Consider the following 27,465-nt stretch of genomic DNA (forward strand, 5'->3'; position numbering starts at 1 on the left):
ATGAAGAAATAATTTTAAAAATTAGGAAAAAGAGTGATGTAAAATTAAGGAAGAGAGAAAGAAATAAAGAGAACTGAGGAAGAAGAATAAAAAAGGAAGGGATCAAACAGAGAGAAAGAAAGAGAGAGAAAGAAAGACAAGGAAACAGAGGAAGGTGAAGAAACACAGAAAGAGAGAGAGAGAGAAAGACAAATAAACAGAAGAAAGAGATGAAAGAGAGAGAAAGATGGACAAAGAAACATAGAAAGAGGAAGAAACAGAGAGAGAGAGAAAGACAAAGAAACAAGAGGAAGAGACAAAGAGTAAAAAATACAAAGAGACATTAAGAGTAAGAAAGACAAAGAAACAGAAGAAGAGGAAGAAGGAGAGAGAAAGAAGACAAAGAAACAGAGAAAGGGGAAGAAACACATGGAGAAAGACAAAAACAGAGGAAGGGGAAGAGACAGGGAGAGAAAGAAAGACAAAGACACAGATGAAGAGAAGAAAAATAGAGAAAAAGAAATACAAAGAAACAGATGAAGGGGAAAAGAGAGAGAAAGAAAGACAAAGAAACGGAGGAGAAACAGGGAGAGAAAGAAAGACAAAGAAACAGAGGAAGCGGAAGAAAAACAAAGGAAGAAAAAGAAAGAAAACAGAAGAAAGGGAATAAGAAAGAAATAAGATAAATAAAATTACGGAAGGGAGAAGGGGATATAGAGAAGCAGAAGAAGAGGAAGAATAGAAGAGAGAGAGGATAAGGGAAAAAGTAAAACTAAGGAAGAAAGAAAGATAGAGAATCTGAGAAATGAGAAGAAAGGAGAGAGATGGAAATAGAAGCAAAATTAAGGAAGAGAGAAGAAAATGGATTTAGAGAATGAACATCCGAACAAGAATATCTGGCAGCGCCATGTGGCCAGAACTCGAACTATAGTCAGAAGAGAGGTCCCGTCAAAATAAACAAATATCTTCACTCCGTGACAAATTTTCTCTGAATGACTAAAGTTAAAAATGTTCATGGGAAAATAACAATCTCAAATAAACATGTAATAGTGTATAACACATGGAAGGCAGTAAAAAAAATGTCCTCCTTCTTTAGAAAAGAAAAAAAACTTTCCTTCACGACCGGATAGATAATAACGGCAGCTGATAAGTGTAATTTGCGGAATCATTATTATCATAATTCCTGCCAAGAAACGTTTAATTTTTCTACTAGCATGAGAGAAACCCCAAGAAAAGTCCGTTCTGCTCGGGACCTAAATAATGGTTTTCTAGTACTTGGAAAATGACGTCAATCGAAAACAAACTCAAGGACACTCTTATTACAGTATCTGTACATGCATTGCAATTTGATGCACAATTCTGATTCAGACTTAGAAGAGGCGACATCTCAACTTGTTTCAGGTAAGCAAGGGCACTCTACCATTCTGTTACAAATAGTGTTAAAACGTGGTTTGCAGACCATGCTAGTCAATTAAAGGCTAATATGTCCTCAATTATATTCAATTTACCATTATGTAGGATCATAGTTTACATTCATAGGAATATTGATTTTGTATTACTTACATGCAGTAGCGGCTGATGCTGCTTATTGTTAGGAGGCCTGCATTCATAAAAACAAATACCAACAAATATACTCAACAATGGAGTTGGTCTTCCACGTATTTTTATGTCGTATTTCTCTTGCAGCGTTAAAGAGCTTAAACGAACAGACTTTAAATACTGTACTGAATTAATCATTATTAAAATTTCGGTAACCACCAAACGTCTCTAATTCCCTTATTTTCGTATTTTTCACATTGATACTCACATATTCTGCATTCGTAAGGATTCTTCTATTTCGCGTTTCGTTCTTTGCAGGCAAATAGTCTCAATTTTCGAAATATCGAGTATTTTTATTTTGTTCGCTTTTGCTTGCGTTACACGCGATATGGCGGAGAAATCTTGACTAGCGTAGTCCATGATCAGTGGTTATGCAGTGTTGCGACCTTCTTCATAGCAAAATATCTAGGTTCTAGTATGCAGAATACTTAAGTATGAATGTGAAAAATACAAAAATAAGGGAATTAGAGACGTTTGGTGGTTACTGAAATTTGAATGATATGGATAACAACATAGACCTTTAGCCTAAAAATAAACTTGAGTCTGCTGACGTCAGAACGGAAGGTAGCAAGAGTGTTGTGCGATAAGTGATTGAAATTAATCAAAGCAACTGATTGTGAAATAGGTAATACACGTCTCGTACTCTCATTTGATGTCAAAGAAAAAGTCTGACGAACTTTGGATTTTTTTCCCACCTACTCGGAGCGAATTGACAATATAGAGAAAGGCTCCAATTTTGTTAATTTTCGGTATACTAACTAATTTTGGCCTCGTAATCATGATTCTCTTGTTAAAATGCAGGGTATTTATCCGATTTGTTTGAAATTTGGGATAGTTACTAATTTGGGCCTCGTAATCACGAATCTGCACTTAAAATTTGGCGCTCACGTATAAATTTGGCGTTGATTTGGGGGCAGGTGAATCCGGCCAATTTCTAACATGCCCTTAACAGGGAGTCTATAGAAACAGGCGGGGCCGCGATAGCGGTTGGGGGCGGTAAGTCGATTACCCCAGGGGCGGAGCCCGGAACCGGCGGGAAATTCGGAAATCGAGGATGTGGAAATACGAACTTAATTGATATTATTTGCTATTTCCACGTGTGAGCGCCAAATTTTAACTGCAGATACGTGATTACGGGGCCAAAATTGGTGAGTATACCGAATTTCAAACAAAATGAAGAAATTCCCGGAATTGTCAAATCCCTCCTTAAAATTCCATGTTGAGTTACAAATTGTACTGGATTTTGAACCCCATCGAATTTCACCACGCATCCTTTGCACGTCATGGTGTCGCAAGTTCGTTATGACAAATGATGAACAGTAACGCAGGTTTATTTACGTTCTATAACTGTTACACAGTTACAAAACCGCGTATTTGGAAATACTGACCGGTTGTTACGTCATGAAACGCTCGCAAATATTTGGTTCACGTAGTAGACGGACAGCAAGGGAACAGCTTTCGTGCATCGGAATGAAATTAATGTCGAAAATTACATGATTTACCGCCAAAAAAAATTCAACGAGGGAAAAACAAAATTCCAAGACCTTCCTAAAGTATAAATAAACGCATTTCGGTAAGTAATTTCTCCTATAAAATTGAAAAAAGACGTTTTGGGGAAACGAAAATTTTACCTAATCATTTTTACTTGTACGATTTACCATTCACAACACTAGAGTATAGGGTAAGGACGGGGCAAACGGACACCCTAAGCACAATTTTCAAAATAACTGTGACACATTTTATTGAAGCATGAAAATAACTATTGGCATAAAAGTGTGAACCTTCAGTGAACACATGATAGCACATAGTATGCAAGCAAATGAACATCTGTCTCAAAATAGTCTGATCAATCCCCGGATGCGGCAGTGTCCGTTTAGCCCGCACGTTCGGGGCAGACGGACATTTGATCGGGGCAGATAGACACGTGATGATTTATGAACTATCATCACTCTCACAATAACAACACACATAATATGGGTAATTTCCTTTGCAACACAATTTACATGGAACCAGAGAGAACACTCTAAGCACTGCACCTAATTTTGACCCTGGTTGTACACATCTTTGCATTTACGGCACTCATCTCTTGTGGTGCGTTTGAACTTCTTTGATTTTTGCTGCAGCTTTCAGTTTTTTGTACTTGAGTCAAGCGACGAAGGAAGGATCCCTCAATACATGCGATTGCCCAGTTTTGCGTTTCCTGCTGCAGGTCCCAGAAGTTGATGGCAAAGGGTTTAGCTCCTCAAAACTTCCACGAAATAACACATCCTCTTCTCTTGCTGTAGGCTCTGATGATCGCTCATCTTGAACACGGAGAGTTGCAGGAACAAAGACATGCCCAGGCAGTCGTTGTGGATTAACGGGATATATTCCATAAGCATTGAACCCATTTACAGCATTGTTCGTTTTCGATGTCTCACCATCCTGTAACGAGGGCACAGTGTATTAGAAACACAAACATTTGAAGGGTACAAAATGCATTCTATACAATTCATACTTGCCATTTCCATTACTGAGTCAAATATACATTAGCATCTAAATCAAAAAGTACCTATCAATAGTGAAATGAAATACAATTAATCTGTGTCCGTTTGCCCCAACGGCAACCTGTCCATCTGCCCCACTTGTAGCATTTGACTTTACATTCCGAAAAAGTCCACCAGATGGCAGCACAATGTTGTCAACACGTGTGTATACATAAAGGAATCACTGCCTTCACCACACTTCAAATCACAACTTCGGCGGGACCATAGTAACGTATGCAATCCTTGAGTTCGCAACATATTTTTTAGTATTCAAGGTTTTGCACGTACATTACCTGCTTACCTGTTTAGGTTTTTATGCTGGATTCGCGTTTCCTCTTTACGATTTCTTCCGATGCTCAACACAACTGCTCGCAAACGTTCACGTTCGTACACAACTCCAACTGCTGCACTGTTGCTTACTTCAAACCGAAAATATTCGTACTTTTCTTAGGGGATGTCCGTTTGCCCCAGTGTCCGTTTGCCCCGTCCTTACCCTATAACTTACTGCCAGAAAACAAATAACTCCTTGAATCGATTCGAAAACTTAAACAATCACGCAGTTCCAGACAAGCAAAACGGACGCGTTGCATGGCAGGCCACTGTTTCTCTCGGTAATCGCATGTTTATGCACGACGTCGCCATATCATAGTGTGAGAGCTTTCGATTTCTACCACTTGGCAGCGCCACCGTACATTGGACTGCAGTGAATGCAGTTCGCTTTTTAGCATTGACAAGGACCTAGCAGGTAGGGAAGTGGAAGCAGTGCTTACGTTAGAGTTAACATGAAGATGTACTGCCAGTCCCCGAGGGGGAAGCGGCTTCACAAACCAGTTTGCCTCTTGTCGCGCGCCAAGTGAATTTGAGAGCTCCACACAGCGCAACGGGACGCAGTAATATAGGGTAAGTATAAATATTTAATTTTTGCACTAATGGCAACAAAACATAATTTGATTGGGGGGCTGCAGGACTGCAGCCTTCATCGGCCGCTACTGCTTACATGCGTCAAAAATCTCTTTTCATCTCACTAGTTTGGCACAGACATAACTGGAATTAACTGTTTCTGCTTGTCACACAGCAACATCTAGTAATATTTAGAACTGGGTCGAGAAGCAAATCGAAGCGTCTAAAGGACAATTAAATGCCCTGTGATTGCAAATGTTTATCATGTGGTGAATGACGTCATCTCGCGTTAATATTACAAGTCGCAACAACATATTAAAGTGTTACAATACGTTAAGACACACCACACCAAACGAGCTGTAGGTAAAGTATACAATTTTGTGGAAACATATTTACGCGTTCTGAAGGTAAGGTGAAAGTTTAAGTGTAAATTTCATATAAAGTGATTGATTGATTGATTTGCTTTAATTAACTTCGCTTTTTTGTGCCATTTTTGGCTAATTTCCGCAGATGGGGATGAGTGATGATATGATGAATGTACACTCACAAACATCCATGTCCAGGCCGGGATTCGAACCCGGGACAAATGGCGTCGTGGCGTAACGTGCTAACCACTCCGCCACGGGGGCAGGCTTCATATAAAGTGTTTATTTTGAAAAGCATGTGATATCATCCCTCACACCACAACCATATTAGCGCACTATGTACAGTGGGATCCATGAGTATTACAGTGCAAATTGTCCATGACTATTTTCATAAAATTCTCTCTTACATTCTGTGTGTTTTTAAGCAATGGATTTTTATGTATGCTGGTGCAGAAGTTGTAAACGGCTTGTTTTGAGTTTTCTTTTAATTCTTGAAGCTCTTATTGGGTCAAATAAAGTGCACGAACATGGTGATGGACAATTTGCACGGCAATACTCATGGATCTCACTGTACTACCGAAGATTTGTTTATTTCATTTTGTGGAGTATTTTTGTTTAATGATCCAAAAGCAGCGGGTGCCACGTTCTTACCCTTGGGTAAAATAAAAAATCACCCCCTTCCCTCAATTGAGCAAACAAATTATAGTATAATTGGAGAAATAACAAAATTGGAAGGGGGTAATAGCTCCACCACTAAATAGGAAATATTCGATATAGCTTTCAAAATTTCCTTAGATTTATGTAAAGTACATTTTCAAACAGTTTACCATAATCACGTTTCACCTTAACATACGAGGGTTGATCAGAAAGTTCGTGGAATGACTGATTTGTTTGAGAAATGTACATAAACTTTTCCCAAACTTCATTCACTTTACAAATGAATATACTCTGTTAATTGCTTCATCGATTCATTGATTTTACTTCGCTTTTCTGCCACTTTTCACTAATCACAAAGATGAGGATGAATGATGATATGATGAAATTGATGAAGGGACACTCATAAAGAACACATGGAGGTCGGCCCCATCTTTCCACAAACAACCCATTCAATAATTCAAGAACAAAATCGAAACTCTTCCAAAAACTGTAAAATAGTAAGTTATTTTCGTAGGTTTTTTTTTTTTTTTTTTTTTAGATTTCACATTAAAATATCTCATGTTTCAAGGGGTATGCCCCACTTGCCCCACTTTTTTAAAAGTGCCTGATGAGAAGACAACTTTACAACTGTGTTAATTCCGTTACATTATAAACAAAAGTTACTAAGGTTAGAGTCGTAGTTATTCATTTTAAAAACATTGCTAATTACAACTTACAATTAGTAAATAATAAATTAAAGTTAATACCGGTTTTGCTGCGATCTTCACGTTTCATTTCCGTGACGTCATGTTCGATTTGATTTGCGAATATCCGTGACGTCATGCATCGGAGGGCAGGCCTTGTGCTACACTTGTAAGTACAGAAGTATAAAACTCGTATTTCGGTAAACTGCAATTCATGCTGGTTTATCTTATCTGCTGGGGGAAGGCAGTTAGTTGGAAGGGGTCGACTATATTTGCTTCTCCTCCCCTCTGGCGAAAAAGTTAAATCCATTCTGAATATTATCTTAAAACTCTTTACAATCACGGCTTTTGTTGTAGACAAAGCACATTTTTTTTATTATTATCATTACCGAATGCACTTTCTTTCCGTAAACAAAGGGATACTTGTAACACTTGTATGTGCAGTGCACGTGTCCTCCAATCCCATGCGAAGAACTATTACCATAAACCAAACTACGCCTCAGAATATGAAAAGGAAGGACATTTTTATCAAGAGTTCTAATCGAGTCTGAAGTTCAAGGTTACGAAAGCCTTTGCAAAATCATCCGTGAGTTAGACTCAGTTCTGCAGATGCGGTGGAACTGGTAGCTCGTCCAAGGATTTCGCAAGGTGAGCCTATAACGTGAACCGCGAGCGTTTATTGGCTGGTTTGTCGGTGGGACTTTATTCAGTGCTGGCCCATGTGATCTTGCTAATATAATAAGGATGACCAATGGTGCGGTATTACATCTCGTATCTGGGTAATTTCCATAGGTGCGGAACGTAATGATGTGAGATAAGTTGAGGTGTTTAGCGACAATTAGTTTCGCCTCACTGTCTCGCTACACAAGGTTGCAGGTTCGAATCTCAATCAAGGCGTTAGTGTACAGCAGCTAAATGTAATCATTTCTCATCCTCACCGTCGGGATTATCCAAATGTGAAAGAATCGCGACGCAAAATAAGAAAAATTGCAAAAAATTGCAGTGAAATCTTAAGTGGTTATGCAATTATTATTTTTTGAGTCAACTTTATGCTTGAATAAGCTGATCGGAACTTGGCTCACGGTTTAATGTGGGATCCGAACCAGTGTGCGTCCACAGGGGATCGAACCAGGAACCTATTATTTCAAGGCGGTAGCGTTACCATTAGGCTATCGGCGAGACTCAATTGGATATCGAGTTCACACTTAACCTATTATGACTTTACATTATATAGGGCCACTATTCTCGTCCTCATGTTCGAGTTTTTGTTTCGTTAAGTCCACTTTGTGCACAGCAAGGCTAATCGGGAATGGACCGAATCACTATATGCCTTCACCGGGTATCTAACCCGCGACCCCTTGATTATAAGGCGACGATGTTTCCACCACGTCATCGGGTAGGCCCTCGCTCTCAGGTGAAGAATCTTCCCTGGTGGTGTAGTTGCTAGCGTCGTAGACTCGCAGTTGCGGGTTCGAATCACGAAGGGGCACACATAGTCAGGGGCGAACACTCCACATACCCAGGGGTAACGTGAGCTACTCCGCCTAGGGTGCGAGTGGTCGTCTGGTATTGAACAAATTTGTCAATCTAGTGAGAGTGAAGAGAAAGATAAGTTTGCTTTAGTTTTGAGGCTAAACGGGACTGAACTTACAGTTTAAAGTGAGATCCGAACCATTATGTGCCCCACGGGATATCGAACGCGGAATCCCTGGCTACCACTTCGCTCTCGGGGAGTACTATACATTTCGTTAATTATTTTTGTCGAAGCTGCGTTTTTCTCGCTTTTTGGCGCTACAGTAGCGATCTCCAGTTCTCTACGTGAGTGGTTGGGAGTTCAGAAGCCCATCTTTCCTATATAGCTGAAATCTAGACCCAGTCGAATCTACTCTACTTGGGTTTAATTTACGGATGTGGCGAAGCTGAAAATTTACCGATGCCGATATACTCACCGATAACTTTTGGAACCGATACAGATGCCGATATTTAACCGATTCCGATACATAATATTATTAAACAGAAACGGGATATTATTTTCAGCATGACAAAAATAAATTTGCTATGTACATTTCTATTGCATATCATGTATATACATATACCGGGTGTTCCGTTCAAATCTCCCTAATTTCAATTAATTACTGTGAACGAAGTACGATGAATTGTGAAATGACTATAACACCAAATGAAAGGCCAGATCTTCAAGTTTTGTTTTCATAACTTGAAGTTGTACGTTTGGTTACTACGCAGCCCCACTGTCGCATAAATTAAAATGGCAACTGTTCAACAACGCGCGCAGGCAGTGGTGTGGTATGCTGAGACAAAATCTGTGATTGCAACGCAACGAAATTTCAGACGAGTGTGCGGAGGAGTTGCACCTGATGCTAAATCAATTAGGCTGTGGTTTAGTAAGTTTCTGACAACCGGCAGTGTGCTAAAACAATCTGGTGGAGCTCGGCGTCGTGTGTCAGAGGAAAAGGTGGAAGACATTCAGACATTCGAGCGGTGTTTTAGAGAACCCCAAGTAAATGCATCCGCCAGGCATCTAGGCAATTCAATGTGACTCCAACAACAATGCATGGAGTTCTGCACACGCGGCTTCGGTTGTATCCGTATAAAGTGCAGATTGTGCAACAATTGAAGCCAGATGAAAAACGCGTCGCATAGAATTTGGTATGGAAACCCCGCTCGAATTTCTTCCACCTTTTCCTCTGACACACGACGCCGAGCTCCACCAGATTGTTTTAGCACACTGCCGGTTGTTAGAAACTTACTAAACCACAGCCTAATTGATTTAGCATCAGGTGCAACTCCTCCGCACACTCGTCTGAAATTTCGTTGCGTTGCAGTTGGTGTTGCAGTTATTTCACAATTCATCGTACTTCGTTCACAGTAATTATTTGAAATTAGGGAGATTTGAACGGAACACTCTGTATATTCTCAAGAGATGCAAATGTACATTTGCATCTACAAATGGTGGTTATGTGAACCTTTAAGAACATGGATTCTCAAGAGATTGAACATTAGTACACAAGCAGTTCTTTGAAATGCAAAATGAATTCCTGTTCTTAATGTTGGCAATTTACTGCTGCCAGATTCAACTTCACAAACACGAGTTTTGGAAGCACTTCAGGAAGTAACCTACTTCTTCTCTTATCGCAAATCTGTTCAGCAACACTGAACTCGCATTCACTGATGCAGCAGGTATGCCCAAGTATTTTCTCAGCACTTACTTCAGGTTTTAATACTCATTTTTGAATTTCCAATACAACAGCAGATCCTGGTTCAGCAATGTACTGTTTTATTTCCGATTTTGAGTTAGGTTGATCCTCTGAATGAGAGTTTGCAATAATTTTATTACAAAAACTCTACAATAATGATGAATCATGACCTAATTTTCAATAAATCTTACAAAACTAGAATATAAAACTTATTAGAAGGTAAAACTCTAGTATAATCTGTACCGGTTTAAATATCGGATTTTTGCCGATTCCGATGCGTCAATTTCTGCCGATATTCATACATCTGTAATCGGCTTCGGCACATCCCTACTTTAATTGCATACACTGCATTCAATAACCCGCCGGTTCGGTGGCCAAGTCATTTCTACTTTGGTTAGTTTACGCCATTTTCTTATCTCTCGGGTTAATCGCGACGATGAAGACGATCTGATGAAATTGTTACAGATATATAGACCACGGGATAGTAATGCCTTAGTAGGTTTCGAACTGCTGACTCTGGTTTCGTAGCACTTTGCGGTGACCTAAACCAGAGGTTCTCAAAATTTTTAGCGATTCTAGCGAGTGTGTGTTAGGTTGCTTGCCTTAGTTTAAAAATATACACATATTTCAATTTCAGAAACATTTTACACGTAAGAACTACTAAATAAGCAAATATTTGGAACAATCGTGTCATTTCAGTGAAAATATTGGAACATTTCGTGCCCCCCCCCCCTGTAAGCCAGTCACGACGCACCAGGGCGCGGCGGTGCACACTTTGGGTAACACTGACCTAAGCTATACATTGATTGATTTGTTTTATTTTACTTCGCTTCTTGTGCCACTTATGGGCTAATTTGCGAAGATGAAGATGAGGGATGAAATTGATGAATGTACACTCATAAACACAGGCCGGGATTCGAACCCGGGACCCCTGGCGTCGTAGCGCAATGTGCTAACCACTCTGCCACGTGGGCGGCGCCTAAGCTATATCATTGAACAGTCTCGCAAAGGCGTTTATATTATTATTTATTATAACCTATTCGCGAGAGAATTTTTCAATTGTGCTTGAAAGAGTAATTGATAATATTTGTTATCTGCGCTCTTCCAGCCTCTACGATAACTGGTTACATTGATTGATTTAGTGTATTAGGTCCACTTTATGCACAGTAAGACTCATCGGGACTGGGCCTACAGTTCATAGAGGGATCCGAACCGCTATGTGCCACCACCGGGTACCCCTTGATTACGATAAACTGTTTAGAATGCTGAGAAAATCAGGGATTCTATGTTCAAATAACACCATAGGTGTTCCTAGAGTAATGTTAGCACTTCATTTGTGCTCTTCTCTTCACGGTACAAATGGATATTTTAAAAAAAAAAAAAACATTAGAGAACAACTCTAATATTAGTCATCAGTCTGGGTTCGAAATACGGGTACTCTGTAAAAAATTGAGAGGTATAATGACGGTCGAACCACCGTAAAAATGACCATGTCCGTTTTCTTTATATTTACGGTCATTACATAGTTAATTTACTGGAGCTAAGTTTAATAGCTGCTTTCAAAAAAATATATTTATGGTGGACGGTACTGCAAATTATAACCAATTTATCATAACGCATGATAAAATATTTAATTTTAAATTCTACAAAACGGTCGTGTCCCATTTTTGTAAATTAACAGGCTTATTTTTTAACGGTAGAATGCTTAAAATTTTGAACCGACTTTAAATAGTGTACAACATTGATATTTATTGGCGACAGTTAATTATTTGCTTGTTTTATGTCGCGCCTTTCTACTAGTATAAGGTTAATCGCGACAGCAACAGTGAAACATGATACAACGAAATTGAAGGAATATAGTAGGAATTAGAATTCGTGCCGCTCATTGGTGGATTGAGGTCTTTGCATGCCTCCAACAGCTGACGCCATCTAGCGTAAATTCCTCTAACTTCCAACCTTGTGGTATGTGCCTAGGCCTACCTCACTGAAGAACCATTTACAAATGTTCGTTTAATAGCGTTTATAGCAAACACGTTGTTTTTTTAGGAATGGGGTCCCTTTTCCACTGATTTGATTTTCATTGTTTTTATTGTTTTGCGTCGTTTTTCTGTTGCTTTTGGCTAATAGCGACGATGAGGATGAGTGATGGTATTGTGCAATTGATGAAGGAATACGCACAAAGAATACCCATGGCCAAGTCGGTATTCGAATCTGGGCCCCGCAATTTACACAATCTGGTGCCAGTTTGAAACCAGAACAGTAAACCATAGTGCTCTCAATTACACACACGCATCATTTTTATCATCCCCAATGACTCATCGTCGCGAATATCGTAACAACGATAAACTTAAATGCACATGTATACTTCATTTTCCACCCTAGATATTTTGTATTTTCTATTTTGCCCGTTTTTACATGATTTTACACATCTCCAGGCCAATCGTGGTTATGAATATACTAAGAAAATCCAAAGAAAGATCCATGATTCTAAGAGCTATACCAACTACGTAGCTATGAAGGTTGTCACAGGCAGTTATCAGATGTCTTATGCTAATCTTTATCGCTCCTTGCACATCACCTTGAAGATACTCTTAAAGGTTGAGTAGGTTGTGACTCACAATCTATCTTGAATCTGACAATGGGGCAAAGAATGGAACACTTGAGAGTTTGAAGGGTTGAACAATTGTCCTCGTTTAAGAAGCAATTGTTATCAATGTTTTATCATTAAGAGTACAAGGGCAAATGTAAGTAGATATCGTAGGCTGAAACTGCACAGAATATCAAGTGCATACTATTTGCTTTCTCTTTAGTAGCAACTTTTGTTGCAACACAGTATATACACTATCTACCAAAAAGTAATTGGGCACCTATGATGGTGGTTAATTTAGTATCTAATTTGAATCATTTAGTATCATTTAGTGGGACCACTGGTGGTTGTTCGTGGCACAATGAACTCGCAGGCATACTGTACAATACTAGACAATGAAATGCTCCCAACCTTGTGGCGTTTTTACGGAATGGACCCCTGTTACTTCCAGGAAGACAATGTTAGGTTTCACGTTTCGGAGGCTACTATGCAGTGGTATGCCGACAACAATGTTCACCGATTGGTCTGGCTTGCACAGAGTCCTCATCTCAATCCCATAGAACACCTTTTGGAGGCATTGGACTGGCGGGTGAGGTCTCGGGAGATGCGGCCAAATTCCATTGTCCAACTGAGTGACATCTTGCAAGAAGAATGGCGACACATTCCAATGGACGTCCTCCACAAACTAGTCGAGAGCATGCCTGACAGAGTGGCTGCTGTTATAGCAGCAAGAGCTGTCTCCACGAGGTTCTAAAAGGATTCGCACCACCAGACAACCATTTTGTACACGTGCCCAATTACTTTTTGGTAGATAGTGTATATTGTATTAAGGGCATGCAGGAAGAGCTTCAGTCTATAGACGCAAGGTTCTGCCCTCTGCGTCCGCTGCGGAGCACTGTTGCCAATTTAGCTCTTTTGGAGCCAGATGTGGCTCTTTCGTGCACTCGCTTGGCTGTGAACTGGAGCGCCCGCCCTCCTGCCCACCTAGACTAACTTTTGCCATGAATATACATTATGCATGTGGTATCGTTATATTGGCTGCGTCGCCAAACCCCTCTTACCTCCATGCTTTCTTTCCTTTTCCAGTTTAAGCAGTGCTTCAGGTGGAAATTCCTAAAAGAACGAATGTTTGGTCTAACCTTGGTGCTCCTATGATTTAACATGGTGACGGGAAGGAAGCTGGGATACCAATCCCCCCGCCTCACTTCAAACATTACTACTTTGTCGTCGATTTTCATAGCTGCGGTTCAGCGACGGGGACGAAAAAATAAGTGGGGGCGACAATATTTTCTGAAAGGGCATACAAAAATGCATGTTTGGTCCGAAATAGCATTTTTAATTCTTCTTGTTTGCTGGGGGGCGTAAGCTCGCCCTAAACCCTCTCCGTCTGCCGCCATCGCTGCTGAGGGTAACTGAGCATAAAGTTGAACAAGAAAAGTTGCAAATATCGCCAATGTGTTTCATTTAAAACTGTTCAAACAAAAAAAAACATTGCACCCCTGTGCCTGTTATATTCAGTGTATCCTCCATTGTTCTATTTTGTGTTGATTCTTATCCTGCATTTATTACAGTTATGATTAATAAGACCAAATCTGTGTTTCCTTTACTCTTTCAACATTTATACTCGTGTTTATTACATTATTCTAGCGTTGACAGTATGGAACCTAGGATTTTATTTTGAGGGTAACTATACCTCGTAACAGAAAGACTTACGTGACGGAGTGGTATGGACAGCGCCCTACGACGCTAGGTCTCACGGGTTCGAATCCCTGCCTGGGCTTGCTCTTCATCATATCATCACTCATCCCCATCCTCGAGATTAGCCCAAAGTGGCAGAAAAGCGAAGTAAAATAAACCATATCAACAATAAATAAAGTCTGGTAAAAATATTTTTCAAGTGCAAGTGTCTGTGAGTGGGGTTTCGGGGGTTGATGTGGGAAAATTAGAAAAATATATACGAACATTTCTGATTAAGAATTTATATGGAATATCCATTTTTTCTCAAAAAATTGTTCCACTCATGGGAGGGTATAATCCAATTAGTCCTCCCCCCTTAAGTACGCCGTTGGGTGTTGAGTGTTAATTTCGTTTTATTTGCTTTTACTGTACGCTTCGTGTACCCGCATCCAACAAAAAAATCTTACAAAAACAAAGTAAGTATTCATTTCAGAATATTCAAATTCACAACTACATTTCATTTGAATTCTTAGATGACGCTTTTGTCCTTATTGTTATTCCCACTTTTTTCTGTTCGCATGTCTTCTCGATATTATCATGTCATATTCCTCTGATATTTAACTAATTTAACGCTTTATTGTTGTTATAGACTGCGATTAGTTCCATGAACTCCCTGTCTCTACTGCATTAGCAGCCTAAGAACGAGTGCCTCTTGTGCAGTAATCCAATCACGCAACGCGCCTCGCAGCAAGTCGATGACGTCATATAGACCAGCACCTATCCCTTGCCTTTCACGATCTATATCGCTAATAGAGTCGCTAGCAATGCTCGCCCAGTCAGCTGGATACGTTACGAAATCAAGCAAACTCTACCAATTGTAATGATATTCCTCATGGTGATTATGGCGTCACTACATTTAGAAATATAAGCGTGTTGATTGTTACATAAATAAACTAAATATAAAGCTGTTGAAACCTAAAGTTTCGTCGAATAAAAGTTTATCTAATCTGACACTAAACATTTATATCTGTTGTATATAACTTTCATAATGTAGCTTAGAAAGAATTGTGATAATCTTATGTTAGTTCAAGGCCAGTGCTGTTGGAAATTTTGGAGGTGATTTTAAATACGACGAATCCTGTTTGGTCATTATTATGCATATTCCAAGGGCAAAAGGTCGTTCAGAGTACTTGTAATTAAACAAATCTAATTTATATAATCCAGAAAATTATCTACGACATGTTTGCTAAAGCGTAAATATTTATTTTTATCTCTCACCAAACTTAATAACTAAGCAAATCAATGTTATGACTAGGTTTTAAAAGGTTATACGTGTTGAACGTATAATATTTAATTAAATATTTATAATTAAATATTAAACGACATAAATAATTAAATTAATAAATTAATTAAACGATAAGTTTCTTAAGTAACGAGAAAAATTAGATTTATTATATTTTTAAAACGTTGTCATAAAAAAAAAACACATTGGTATACATTAAGAAAATAAGTGTGAAAAGGTTTGTTTTCGTGATTTTTTGTACATCCAGTGCACCAATATAATCTTTCTTCAGAAATCATTTTAGAATTTTATTTCGGGGGATCATCATCAGCAAAATGCGAAAGTTGAATTTTTCAATATATTACAACTTATTAAAAGATGTTTTATCCTGCTCAGGAATTAAAATTAATTACCACTTTACAGTATTTAGATTAGATATTGTAGGATTTCGGGGGGGCTTCAGCCTGTTAGCCCACCCCCTACTACGCGTCTGTCCTGACATATAGACCAATAAGAACATAACGAACAAGAATGGCGTATAATACGCTACGATATTCATTAATATTCATAACAAATACAGGTAAACCATGTCTGCAAAATCTAGTGACTTTCTTTAAAAGAGTACAATCATTTTTGTTCATCGGCTGCTAACACTGTGTACATAATATTTTTGTACACTACTGTACTTGGACAATCACGTATATAATTTTGTGTGAAGATATTCGCATTTCAAGTAAAATGTGAACTCTAATATCTACGAGGTACTTACATGCAAAGTTGAACTAGTTTTAAACTTGTTTCTAACGGTCTTGAAATAACGTGTACAGTCGGGCGGATAAATAATACCAGACACTAGTTTCATTCACGAAATTTACTGATGATTGTGTAAGAAGCAACTGTTTCTTCGGCGTTTTGTTTCAATTCTTAAAAGTAGCATTCCTCAAAGTGAATGGAGACTGACAATTTGTCTGGTATTATTCTTGCACTGCACCTTCTCCAATCGTTAAGCATTGTTAATATTAAATCTTTACATTTCAGATTCTTCAGTGAGATTGCTCTAAAGGAGACACCATGATCGAGTTACTGGCCCTAATTACAGGGCTTATAGTCTTACTGTATGTGTACTTAACATGGAACTATGACTATTGGCAGAAAAGGGGTGTGCCTTTTGACGAACCAACCATCATAACTGGATCCGTGAAAGATGTGTTCATGATGAAAAAGAATATCGCCGTTTATCAAAAGGAGTTGTACGATCAGTTCAAAAACAGCCCTTTTGTTGGATTTTACCTGCTTAGGCAGCCAGCCCTTTTGGTAAGGGACACGGAACTGTTGAAAGCGGTCTTGGTGAAAGATTTTGACTATTTTGTCGACCGGAACTTCAACCCGGATGAAACTGTAGACCCTCTGACCGGTGCGATGTTGTTCAGCATACGAGGCAACCGGTGGCGACATCTGAGAGTCAAGTTGACCCCAACGTTCACTTCCGGAAAGATGAAGAGGATGTACCAGCTGGTGCTAGACTGTGCGGATGAACTCTCGGATATCTTCGTTCAGCACGCCAAGAAGGAAGAATCTGTTGAGATCAAGGAACTGGTTGCCAGGTTCACAACTGATGTAATAGGAACGTGTGCCTTTGGGATTCAGTGTCACAGTCTCAAAGACCCGGACGCCAAATTCAGAAATGCTGGAAGGAAGATATTCGAATCTACAGTGAGAAATGCCATTGCTGGAACGGGGAATTTCTTCTTTCCTGCCCTTGTGCGTCTACTACGAATGCCATTCATTCCAACAGAGTCAGGTGACTTCTTCAGCAAGGCCATGAACGAAAACATTAGTTATCGAGAGAGCAAAAATATTTACCGTCCAGATTTCCTTCAGCTTCTTCTCGATTTGAAGAACAAGGGTAAAGTAGACGAAGAAGGCGATGATGATGAGGACAAGGCGGCCAAAAATGGATTTTCCAAGTTAATATCGACTAATGGTAAGTGTCTTGTTTGTCTTGTACAATTTTATGTCTTCCAAAGATAGTTTATCATTCTTGAACAGAGATGGCAGTGCTAAGATATATACAGAATAGTTTAATGTAGAGGAATAACAAGTTTCTTACATTCAACTTTTAATTCCAAATCTATCAGTTTTCAATATAACAATGAAGAGAGCTACATATTTTGGTAACAGTTTCATACATCGGAGACACATTTCTTCAATTTTACACAAGAAACTACTTACGGAAATGAGTTTCTCCAAGGTTTACAAGGTATTTTCTTTCATCGTGGAATATATTTGACCGGGAAATTATGTATTTTTCAAGAGAAATATCTCACCGACGCACAATTGCAATTGCTTTCATTTGTTTGCTCAACGACAACCGGATGCTGGGTACGTTTGATGACGTAAGCCCCTGTCAGTGTTTCAATCCCCCTTTTTTTTACTATGCTTGCCTAACGTAACCAAACCTAACCTAACCTTATCGGAAATGGTTCGTGGGGCTATCGGTCAGCTACCGTTAATAATGGTTCGTGGGGCTATCCGTGAATGGTTTGAGGGGCTATCCGTCAGTTACCCGGGCTATCAGTCAACTACCCGTGCATAATGTATAATTTCCACCGGTGACGAACACGATAGTAGGTATTTTTCGGTGAAGAAGATTGAAACACTGCATACCCACAACGTGAGTAAAGATGTGCCCGCCATATTGTGCGTTCCGGAAGCGAAGAAAGGAATAAAAAAAAGCACTCAGAATGTGAAAAATTGAGTTTGTTTTCGTGTAAAAAGCATAATGGCACCTTGAACTATGTTCCGCAATACACAATTTGTAGTACGAACCATGCGAAACACAAAATATCCGATTTTAATGTGTCTTCGATCTATGAAACTGTTACCCATATTTTTAAAAGTAGAAAGTATATATTTATTTTCGTACGTTTTAACATACGTTCATCGTTAGTGTGATAATACATGTAGATCACACAATCAACAATCGTTTCTTCATTCTGTGACATACATGTATCTTCCCAAATAATTCTAACAACTGTTTTGCTCCGTTCTGTACAGATAGAAACGAAAGAATGCTCGCTCCTGTTACAGAAGACAGCGATATTGAGTTGGAAACACTTAATTTCTTGTGTATTTTGATTAGAAAGTGCACGGAAGGAAGGCCATCATCAGTGCCCTTAGCAGAGGCGTCTCCTGAGCGCATGCGTCAATTGTGGGAGAAAGGACAGCTTGCTCTGCGACGACATTCATGAGCATTTCTACATTCTAATTTCTTCATATAGGAGAAGCATTTATTTTACACAAGAGCGCTCAACTAAGCTTATATTACATTTATTGGATCTGAAGTGACGCATGCGTCAATTGTGGGAAAATAATTATTACTTTCTTTCACTTCAGATCCATGAAATGTAATATAAGCGTTGTTGAGCGCTCTCGTCTAAAATAAATACTTCTCCTATATGAAGAAATTAGAATGTAGAAATGCTCATTAATGTCGTCGCAGAGCAAGCTGTCCTTTTTCCCACAATTGACGCATGCGCAGCATGCACCGCATGCGTTCAGGAGACGCCTCTGGCCCTTAGCAACAAGGTCAGAAGTGTAGACTATGCATGTAAATTCGTTTCCTGCTAGTTTCCTGTTTGAAATCTTGTCAGATATTAACTGGATGGTTTATGGAAGAATTTTATGTGTCACATATTCTATTACCAATACAAAAATATATAGAAAATACGATATTTATGAAACGCAGTAATTATTTTGTTGACGTGGCAGCCTTTGTGGGAGAGTTTAGCTGCCTTAGATTCGTGGGTTTGAATTAGCTATAAGGAACGGATGTGTTTGGATTTTTTTTCAGTCATTTTTTTTACCCATTCATCACTTATCCTCACCGTCACGATGAATCTAGAGAGGTAGAAAAATGGACGTAAAAATACACTTCACTATCACTCACCGAAAACAATAACTTTCATTGTTCGTTTAAATTTTATATTTGTTTTTCCAGAGCTAATAATAAGCACTACAACAGAAAAAGAAAGAAACAAACTTTTTTTATTATTATTATTATCATTATTATTATTTTATCGCCAGCTCAGAAGCTGGTTTCTTGTTAGTTTGTTGAGGACTCGTGGTTAATACTTGTTCTCCTGTGGATGCTGACGACCTTGAAAGCTGCCAGCTCTGTCCTCAGTCTTGCATACAGTTTCGGTATTGACGCAGCAGTGTTTCCAATTCAATATCGTTTCCTTTTATAAGAGGTGAGGTTATTCTTTCGATTTTGTGTGTACCACGGCGCCGTCATTTACATCGGAAGTATTCTTATATCCTTCTAAGTCCGTTCCTTGCATTCAGAGTGTTGAGCATTCTTCTTCTTCATTTCAGAGACCTTCAGGTTCGAAAATATCGACATCCTCTCGCAGGCGATCTTATTCTTTAATGCCGGTTTTGAGACGTCATCTACAACCATGTCGTTCGCTCTCTACGAATTGTCTCTGCGTCCAGACTTGCAGACACGCCTGAGAGATGAGATCCTATCCGTCATGAAGACAAAAGGCAACAAATTGACCTATGAAGCCGTTAACGAGATGAAATACTTGGATATGGTCGTTTCAGGTACACATGGCGTTATTAATGCACAATTTACTTTGTACCTGTACTTCCGCTTCTCTTGCCTTTCGCACAATTTACTACAGTCCCGTGCGAATTAATCTGAACAAGATATTTTTATGCATAATAAGAGTCTCAAGCTTGACTATAGTTTCATGATGATGAATCTATGACAAATCGTGTAATACAAATTATATAACAGAAAGAAGAACAGATTAGCTATTAAGAAATATTACAAATATGTAATTTATTGTTTCTGAATAGTGTAATTGATGAATTAGGGTATAAGTACAAAAAAATACGTAACGTGCGTAGTTATTGTCGTATTTCAATTAATTCGCACGGGACTGTACGTGTGTGTGAATTCGTCCACTAATAAATATGGACGTTGAGAAAATATTTCAATTAAAGTAGGCCAATCAGAAATGAGGTCTACAGTCCCGTGCGAATTAATTGAAATACGACAATAACTACACACGTTATGTATTATTTGTACTTATACCCTAATTCATCAATTACACTATTCAGAAACAATATATTACATATTTGTAATATTTATTTAATAGCTAATATGTTCTTCTTTCTGTTATATAATTTGTATTACACGATTTGTCATAGATTCATTATCATGAAACAATAGTCAAGTTTGAGACTCTTATCATGCATAAAAATATCTTGTTCCGATTAATTCGCACGGGACTGCACTATAGTATCAATAGCTTACATAGGAGGGACCATAGTGAGTTAGGCATAACTTTGTTCCTTTCCCTGTCACTACAGCAAGCGACGTGAGTATGTTGTCAATAACGTCCACCTAACCTTTTGGCGGGAAGGCAACTAACCCCATATACTTCATGTTTTAATATTAAGTAAACAAACTTTTCAAGGATTCAAATTTGTTACTATCCTTGTCGAGTATCACGTTCAAGATACTACATAACTACATATTAATCTAATTCATTAAGATCATTCAACTGTTATCATGACGCCATCAGACATTAAGAAATGTTTAATTATAAATTTTCATAAGTATGCATTTCTTTGAATGTTTAAATGTCACGCGAATGTACAGGGGCGTAACAACTTGAAGAATGTAATTGGATATACTTCGTACCTACATTTCCCAATTTGTCTTGTGTACTAGGTGCATATTTGTTATATTTTCAGTAATTGTTTTGTTACATGAATTTTATCGAAACATGTCGAAGTAAAATTTTACATTTTATAAGATTTTGTTCCTTTTCACATAGCTCTCAAGTGAGTATTTACCAAAATAAATATATATATATGTGAGCCATGTTATCTTATAAAAAATTTTTGATGCTTACTATACGGAAAACAATTAATTATATAGAGATATTGCTGATATCACTACAGAATATCTACATCATATCTTCTTTATTTCATGAAGATGTGGATTACCTCAAAGTTCATACAAAAAAAAAAAACAGTTTCCTTTAAACTCTTTATTTTCTTGATACCATTTTCCTGCTCTAAATTCAAACATTGTTGAAATATAAACATATACGTAATATATTCTCTCCTTATGTTTATATGCAACCAGATTTTAATGGTCCTAATTTCTGTGGATTCATTCTGACCGATTCTGAAAGTAAGTTAATTGATTGCAAAGAACTCATTACGTATGTTACATGTTAGATTTATTTTGAACTAATACAATTCTATTTTATATTACAGAAACCCTTCGCAAGTATCCTCCACTTGCTTTCCTGGATAGGATTGTGAACAGGGATTATCGGATTCCCGGATCGAAGGTGGTTCTTCCCAAAGGAATGCCCATCTTCGTCCCGCTCCTTGGGCTGCATCGCGACCCAAATTTCTACCCTGACCCGGACAAGTTCGACCCCGAGAGATTTACAGAGGAGAACAAGAAAACGAGGCCCAACTACACGTACATGCCTTTCGGAGAAGGTCCCAGGAACTGCATTGGTAAGATATGTTGCAAATTTACTGGTAGTTGAAAGGTAGCGAAGTTAATGAGTTCTGGTAAGCAAGTGACGGTCCTTCCAAGAGATTTAAATGTTTACACGGACTTGTGTGTTGCCTGTTGTCCGATGATATGCACCTTGCAAGAGATCTTACTTTAATTTACGTATGACAAGTTTACCTCATTTTATACGCTGACTACTGTCCTATCCGAATGATTTGGTAGCTACCTGACCAGACTACTCTGCAACAAGACTAGTAGTTTTATATTTTGCGGTTGCAAGAGATTATATGCATGGTTGAAAGCTCTATCGAATAATATCCTAATGTTAAGAGAACATGATGATGAGCTTACGGTTTATTTAAGTGGTTGTCTTTCTTAAAATGACTTCACATCTTATCTATACCATCATCATTGAAGGAGGATATTGTAAAAGAAGCACACGGTTTCATTTCTTAGTAGTCATTCAAATAAATAACCATGTTTTCATGTCGGCAATGTTTCTTTTCTGTAAGAGTCTTAAGTCAAAGAGGAAACTATTTTAGATTAAATGTAGGCTAATTCTTCTTTAGACAGAGGTTTTGATATTACTTATTATATTCTCTTCCTTTCCTAATCTTCAGTATAATCTTGTATTAAATGCTATCTACAAGTAATTGAATATTCTCTACACAAGTGATCCATTTGCCATTATGTAATATTGAGACTTTACTATTAACGTAGAGAATACAGAAAAAGTTTAAGAGACAATAGTATGTGATATGTTTCAAATTAATAGTTTCTGGGAAAAAGTTCCACAGGTACGTACGTATACACCTCATATTGACCCAATAAAATGACATTCCGCCAGACAAACTCGGCACGTATTCTCTCCTCAACGTCCGTCTCCGGAAAATGATCGCAGCTCCAACACGAATACAAGCTTGCCAGGTCAATGAAGATGGTTGTCATCTAAGTCCGTTTAACTACAATGGTGCATTGCGGGAGAGCTTTGAATGCTAAAAATGTGACATATTATTAGTAACAAAGCTAGATTGTATCCGTCATCACAATTTTAGACACAGAAATATTACTAATTTCCTGGTTTTCTATTTACAGGAAATCGTTTTGGTCTTATGCAAACCAAGGTAGGTCTGGCCGCCATATTGTCTAAATGCGAGGTTCATGTGTGCAAGGACACTCCCATTCCTCTCGTATTCGACAGGAGAACAACATTGTTACATTCGCAGGGAGGCATTTCTCTCAGAGTGAAGCTTGTGAAAACTTAGTGAGCGAGTACGTTGATAACAAAAACTATACTATTCTGTTTTCACACCAATGTTAACTGAACTACTACATACACATGTTTGTTGGAATATATTATGCACTATCAATATTCAGTTTTAGGTAACATGTAGTTAAGATTAAACTGTGCTTACCAAACAGTGGTAACATAGACAATTAATGCAAAGTTTCAAATCTATCACGTGTTTAATACTTAGAGAATGGTGTTACAGTATGGATTTCAAAAAAGTGATTGTGAATTAGAATTAATTATGCTTCAAATTGGATCTCAAAATGTATGTGTTACTAAAGTATAATCAATGCAATACTAAACACAACACTTAAATAAAAGTTGTTACTGAAAATGTTTGTGATTTTTGTTGGTATTCTTTAATAGCGTATCAATCCCTAAGATTATATGTTTATTTTAAAAGTCTCTCTGAATGTTTCATGTTGACAGGGCATTCACTTGTTTATCTCAGTTAGTTGTCTCAACCTCTGAGGCATGTAAACAATGCACAGTGTTGTGCTATGCAAACCTCCTGAGGTAGTTTCTTCTGTCTATGGAGTCAGCGGTTTGCATAGTGGCTATTAAAAACACGATTCGGCATGGAGGAAGAGCTCCATGGCCTAGGGAATATAGATATGAGACAAGCTGAGAGGGGACTGACTTTGGATTGGAATTGAGGAGAGTGGAGAGGTTAGGAGAGCAGTGAAGCAGAAGTGAGGCGACGCGCTGGTCAACCTATAGAGAAGAAAACAGAGGACTTAGTATATTTTTATTCATCGTAATTATCTTCATTCGTCAGATAGACAGGTAACTATCCTAAAACAAAGTCATGATTCAGGTTCAAAGGTTCAGAAAACCCAACGAGTGACCATTGTCTTTTCTAGTTGTTAGTTCCTAAATCTAACTTGTACCTTTCGTACTGCCAAGCGTTAACTCGTCATGCCAATGACGAGTGCTCTCATCATAGAGGATGAATGATGAATAGCTAACATCACCCAGCAATTAATTGCGAAGTGACTGGTTCTGATCCCATCATTCTAAACAATGATACGTGGTGCAGTGCTTCGGGCCTTTTCATTTTTTTTCGGAAATGAAAAGAGTTGCAGTTAATTGTTAGCTTTGAAATTTCCCTCTATCTTCGTTTTGATACGTGATGGAGATGCTTAGGGCTTTCATCCATTTTTTCGGAAATGAGATGGAAAATTGTTAACCAGTTTTAAATTCAACCCCACCCAAAAATTTGTTTTGTTAATTTGTTTAATGTTTTTAGTATGTCCTTGCCATATTTGATTTTGAAAATACATAGGGCTTAAAGGTTTTCTTTAACCGAATGGGAATTTTTTTATTATTTATGTCATGATAGATGTCGAGCTTTCACCTTGCTGATGAACTCGATGAAACATTGGACCAGTTATTAGACATAGCACGAGGGACTACGAGTTTTAATTTAGATGTCAGCGGTCCAACTGCAAGTTCAACCCACAAATTTAAACGTAGCCCAATATTAACTAGACGCCTTCAGCGACAATTATTAGAAAAACAGGAATATGAAAAACAATTAGAGCAACAATGTCAGGATTTTAGAGATTTAGGCCCAACACAATTTGCAACTATAGCTCAGTCTCAGTTTGTTCCCCCAACAATTTTAAAGGGTATCCCATTTCAAGGGATAGCCGGGGAAGATGTATCAAAATTTTTGGATAAAGTAGATAGCCTTGCCATTTTAAATGGTTGGAACAGTACCAAAAAGCAGGAAATGTTCCCAGCACTTTTAGCCGGGCCAGCGTTGCGATGGTTTCAGGCTTGGAAAGACGTCCAAGAAAACCAAGACAGTTCTTACGAGAATTTAAGACAAAAAATTAAAGACGAATTTGCAGGGTCCTTGGATCAACTCCAGATCGAGGAACAAATATACAGGTTACATAGGGAAACTGAGCCAGTTACAAATTATGTTCGGGACAAGCAGTTACTTTTACTTAAAACAGATCCTAAAATGGGCATTCAACAACAGATCAAACAAATTATTTTAGGATTGCAGGTGGATTACATGAAAGACATCCATCATAAAGAATACGAGTCAGTGCATGGGTTGCTCAAGGATTTAAAATCCTTTGAAAAGCTTCAGTTTTTGATGATTCAGCGCAAGTTGAAAGAGCTAAGGAAGGAAGATCAAAGGGACAGTTTATTACTTCCTTTGAACAGCGCACCAACTCTCTCGCAACAGCAGCAGATTTTATTGCAGAATAACAATCTGGCTACTGCTGAGTCTGCACAATTGCGACCTACTTCAGAGATCGATGCAAGATTCAATGCCTTGCAGAAGGAGGTCGAACAATTAAAATTAGCTAACAATCCTCAAAGCAACAAGGCTCAAACCCAGGCTCAGGAAAGTGGTTTGGAAGCTAGATTAGCTAGTCTTACTTTTAGACTAGATAGCACTGACAATCAAAAACAGCACCCTAGCACCGACTCATCTGGACAGAGGCAATTTAGAGAACCATATTATAGAGGCAATTATCAATCAGGAAATAATTATAGAGGTTCCTGCCAGGGTAATAATAGACGACCACAGTATAATAGGGAGTATAGAAATGCACGCCCTAATAATAATAATAATAATAATTCAGGGCACAATAGGCGATATGGCAATGCCCAACAATGGCGAGGACGTGGAAACTTCCGCGGACAGAACTCGCGGGGTTCCTGGCGAGGCCAGGAATGTAGGGAAGAGCAACGGGAGAGAACATGCTGCTCTATTTGTAATTATCCCAATCACTCGGCAACCACTTGTTTTCAGAACAAGGAACAAATTGAAATTAAAGAGATTGTCCTGTTAACATTTGCAATAAACGGCCGCAATTTTACCCACCCTATTCGGATGATTCCAAATTTTGAACATGGGACAATCTTGGGTAATGATTTTTTAAGAGCTCATAAAGCAAATTTGGATTTTGAACAGAATCGACTCACATTGAGGAGATTTGGAACTCCTCCGCGAAACCAGTTAAGGACGGAACACAGAAAAACCTTTGACGTATCCATAAAAGTTGCTAGTCTGATCAGGGATCTATATGTGCCAGAATTTGTAACTTCCAGACAAATTAGAATTAAACCTAGATCTCATTTGTGTATTCCTGTCAAATTGAAAAATTCTAGAAATCAGAATTTAACTTATTTAGAACCAGATTTACAGTTTCAAATGGAGACGGGCTTAATGGTGCCCCGAGCCATTGTAAATCCGGAGTCATTTTTAATTTGGTTTACCAACCCAAACTTTTACAAAATTAAAATTAGGAAAGAGGCACGCTTAGGTACCGCAGAGGCATGGCAAAATCCAGTCCCAGCTTCGCGTCATGCTGCAGGTGACGAAGGACCTAACGTTATGGTGACCAAGGAAACTGGCACCATGACAAAAACAGTGCACGACATTACAAAATTTGATATTAACACAGCATTAAAACCCGATCAGAAGTTGCAACTTACATAATTATTAGAGAGGTATGTAGGTGTGTTTTCATGGTCTGAGCAGGACATTGGTTGTGCCACAAATTATACGCATCGCATTAAGTTAAAAGACGATTCTGAATTTCATGTCCCAGACTACCCTATACCTGTACACCTGCGTTCGGAAATTAATCGGCAAATTGACAACTTGCTAGAAGCAGGGGTCATCAGTCCTACAACATCTCCCTATAATTCTCCAGTCTTTCTTGTTAAGAAGAAATCAGGTGTTTACCGCATGGTGCAGGATTTTCGATTACTTAATGCCAGGTCTGTTTTTGATGCAGTTTCGATAGGAAACATTTCAGAAATATTACATAATATTGCCGATAAGAGCTACTACTGTAGTGCAGACCTTAAACAAGGATTCAATCAAAATCAAAAAATACACTGCCTTTACTATACCAGCTAAGGGGCAATTCGCTATGAATTTTAGACCCATGGGACATGACATCTCCCGCGGCGTTGACCCGGTGTGTCCAGCTCGCTACAGCGGGTATGAATGATAATAATTTTACATTTTATATTGACGACATGTTTGTATTTGCTAATACATTTAAGGATATGTTAGTGAATTTAGATAAAATGTTCCAATGTTTACGATCTGCCGGATTAAAATTAGCTGTGCCTAAATGTTCATTTGGACATTACAAGACAATTGCTTTAGGACAT

General features: G+C 38.4%; 1 protein-coding gene across 3 annotated transcripts; it reads left to right on the forward strand.

Moving 5' to 3' along the window:
- Positions 1-1,225: 1,225 nt before the first annotated feature.
- Positions 1,226-23,647, forward strand: LOC145996076 (cytochrome P450 6k1-like). 3 transcript variants are annotated; one of them, XM_083132319.1, is made up of 5 exons: positions 1,226-1,380; positions 16,508-17,453; positions 19,847-20,077; positions 21,770-22,021; positions 23,118-23,647. In XM_083132319.1, the coding sequence occupies exons 2-5, from the start codon at positions 16,541-16,543 to the stop codon at positions 23,285-23,287; spliced, it is 1,566 nt and encodes a 521-aa protein (XP_082988445.1). In that variant the 5' UTR covers positions 1,226-1,380; positions 16,508-16,540; the 3' UTR covers positions 23,288-23,647. The 3 variants fall into 3 exon arrangements, with proteins under 3 accessions (XP_082988445.1, XP_082988446.1, XP_082988444.1); XM_083132320.1 differs by lacking the exon at positions 1,226-1,380 and adding an exon at positions 5,293-5,410; XM_083132318.1 differs by lacking the exon at positions 1,226-1,380 and adding an exon at positions 7,213-7,356.
- The last annotated feature ends 3,818 nt before the right edge of the window (positions 23,648-27,465 follow it).

Source organism: Lepisma saccharinum, chromosome 12 (assembly GCF_977018435.1).
Source record: "Lepisma saccharinum chromosome 12, izLepSacc3.1, whole genome shotgun sequence".
NCBI classification, from domain to species: domain Eukaryota; kingdom Metazoa; phylum Arthropoda; class Insecta; order Zygentoma; family Lepismatidae; genus Lepisma; species Lepisma saccharinum.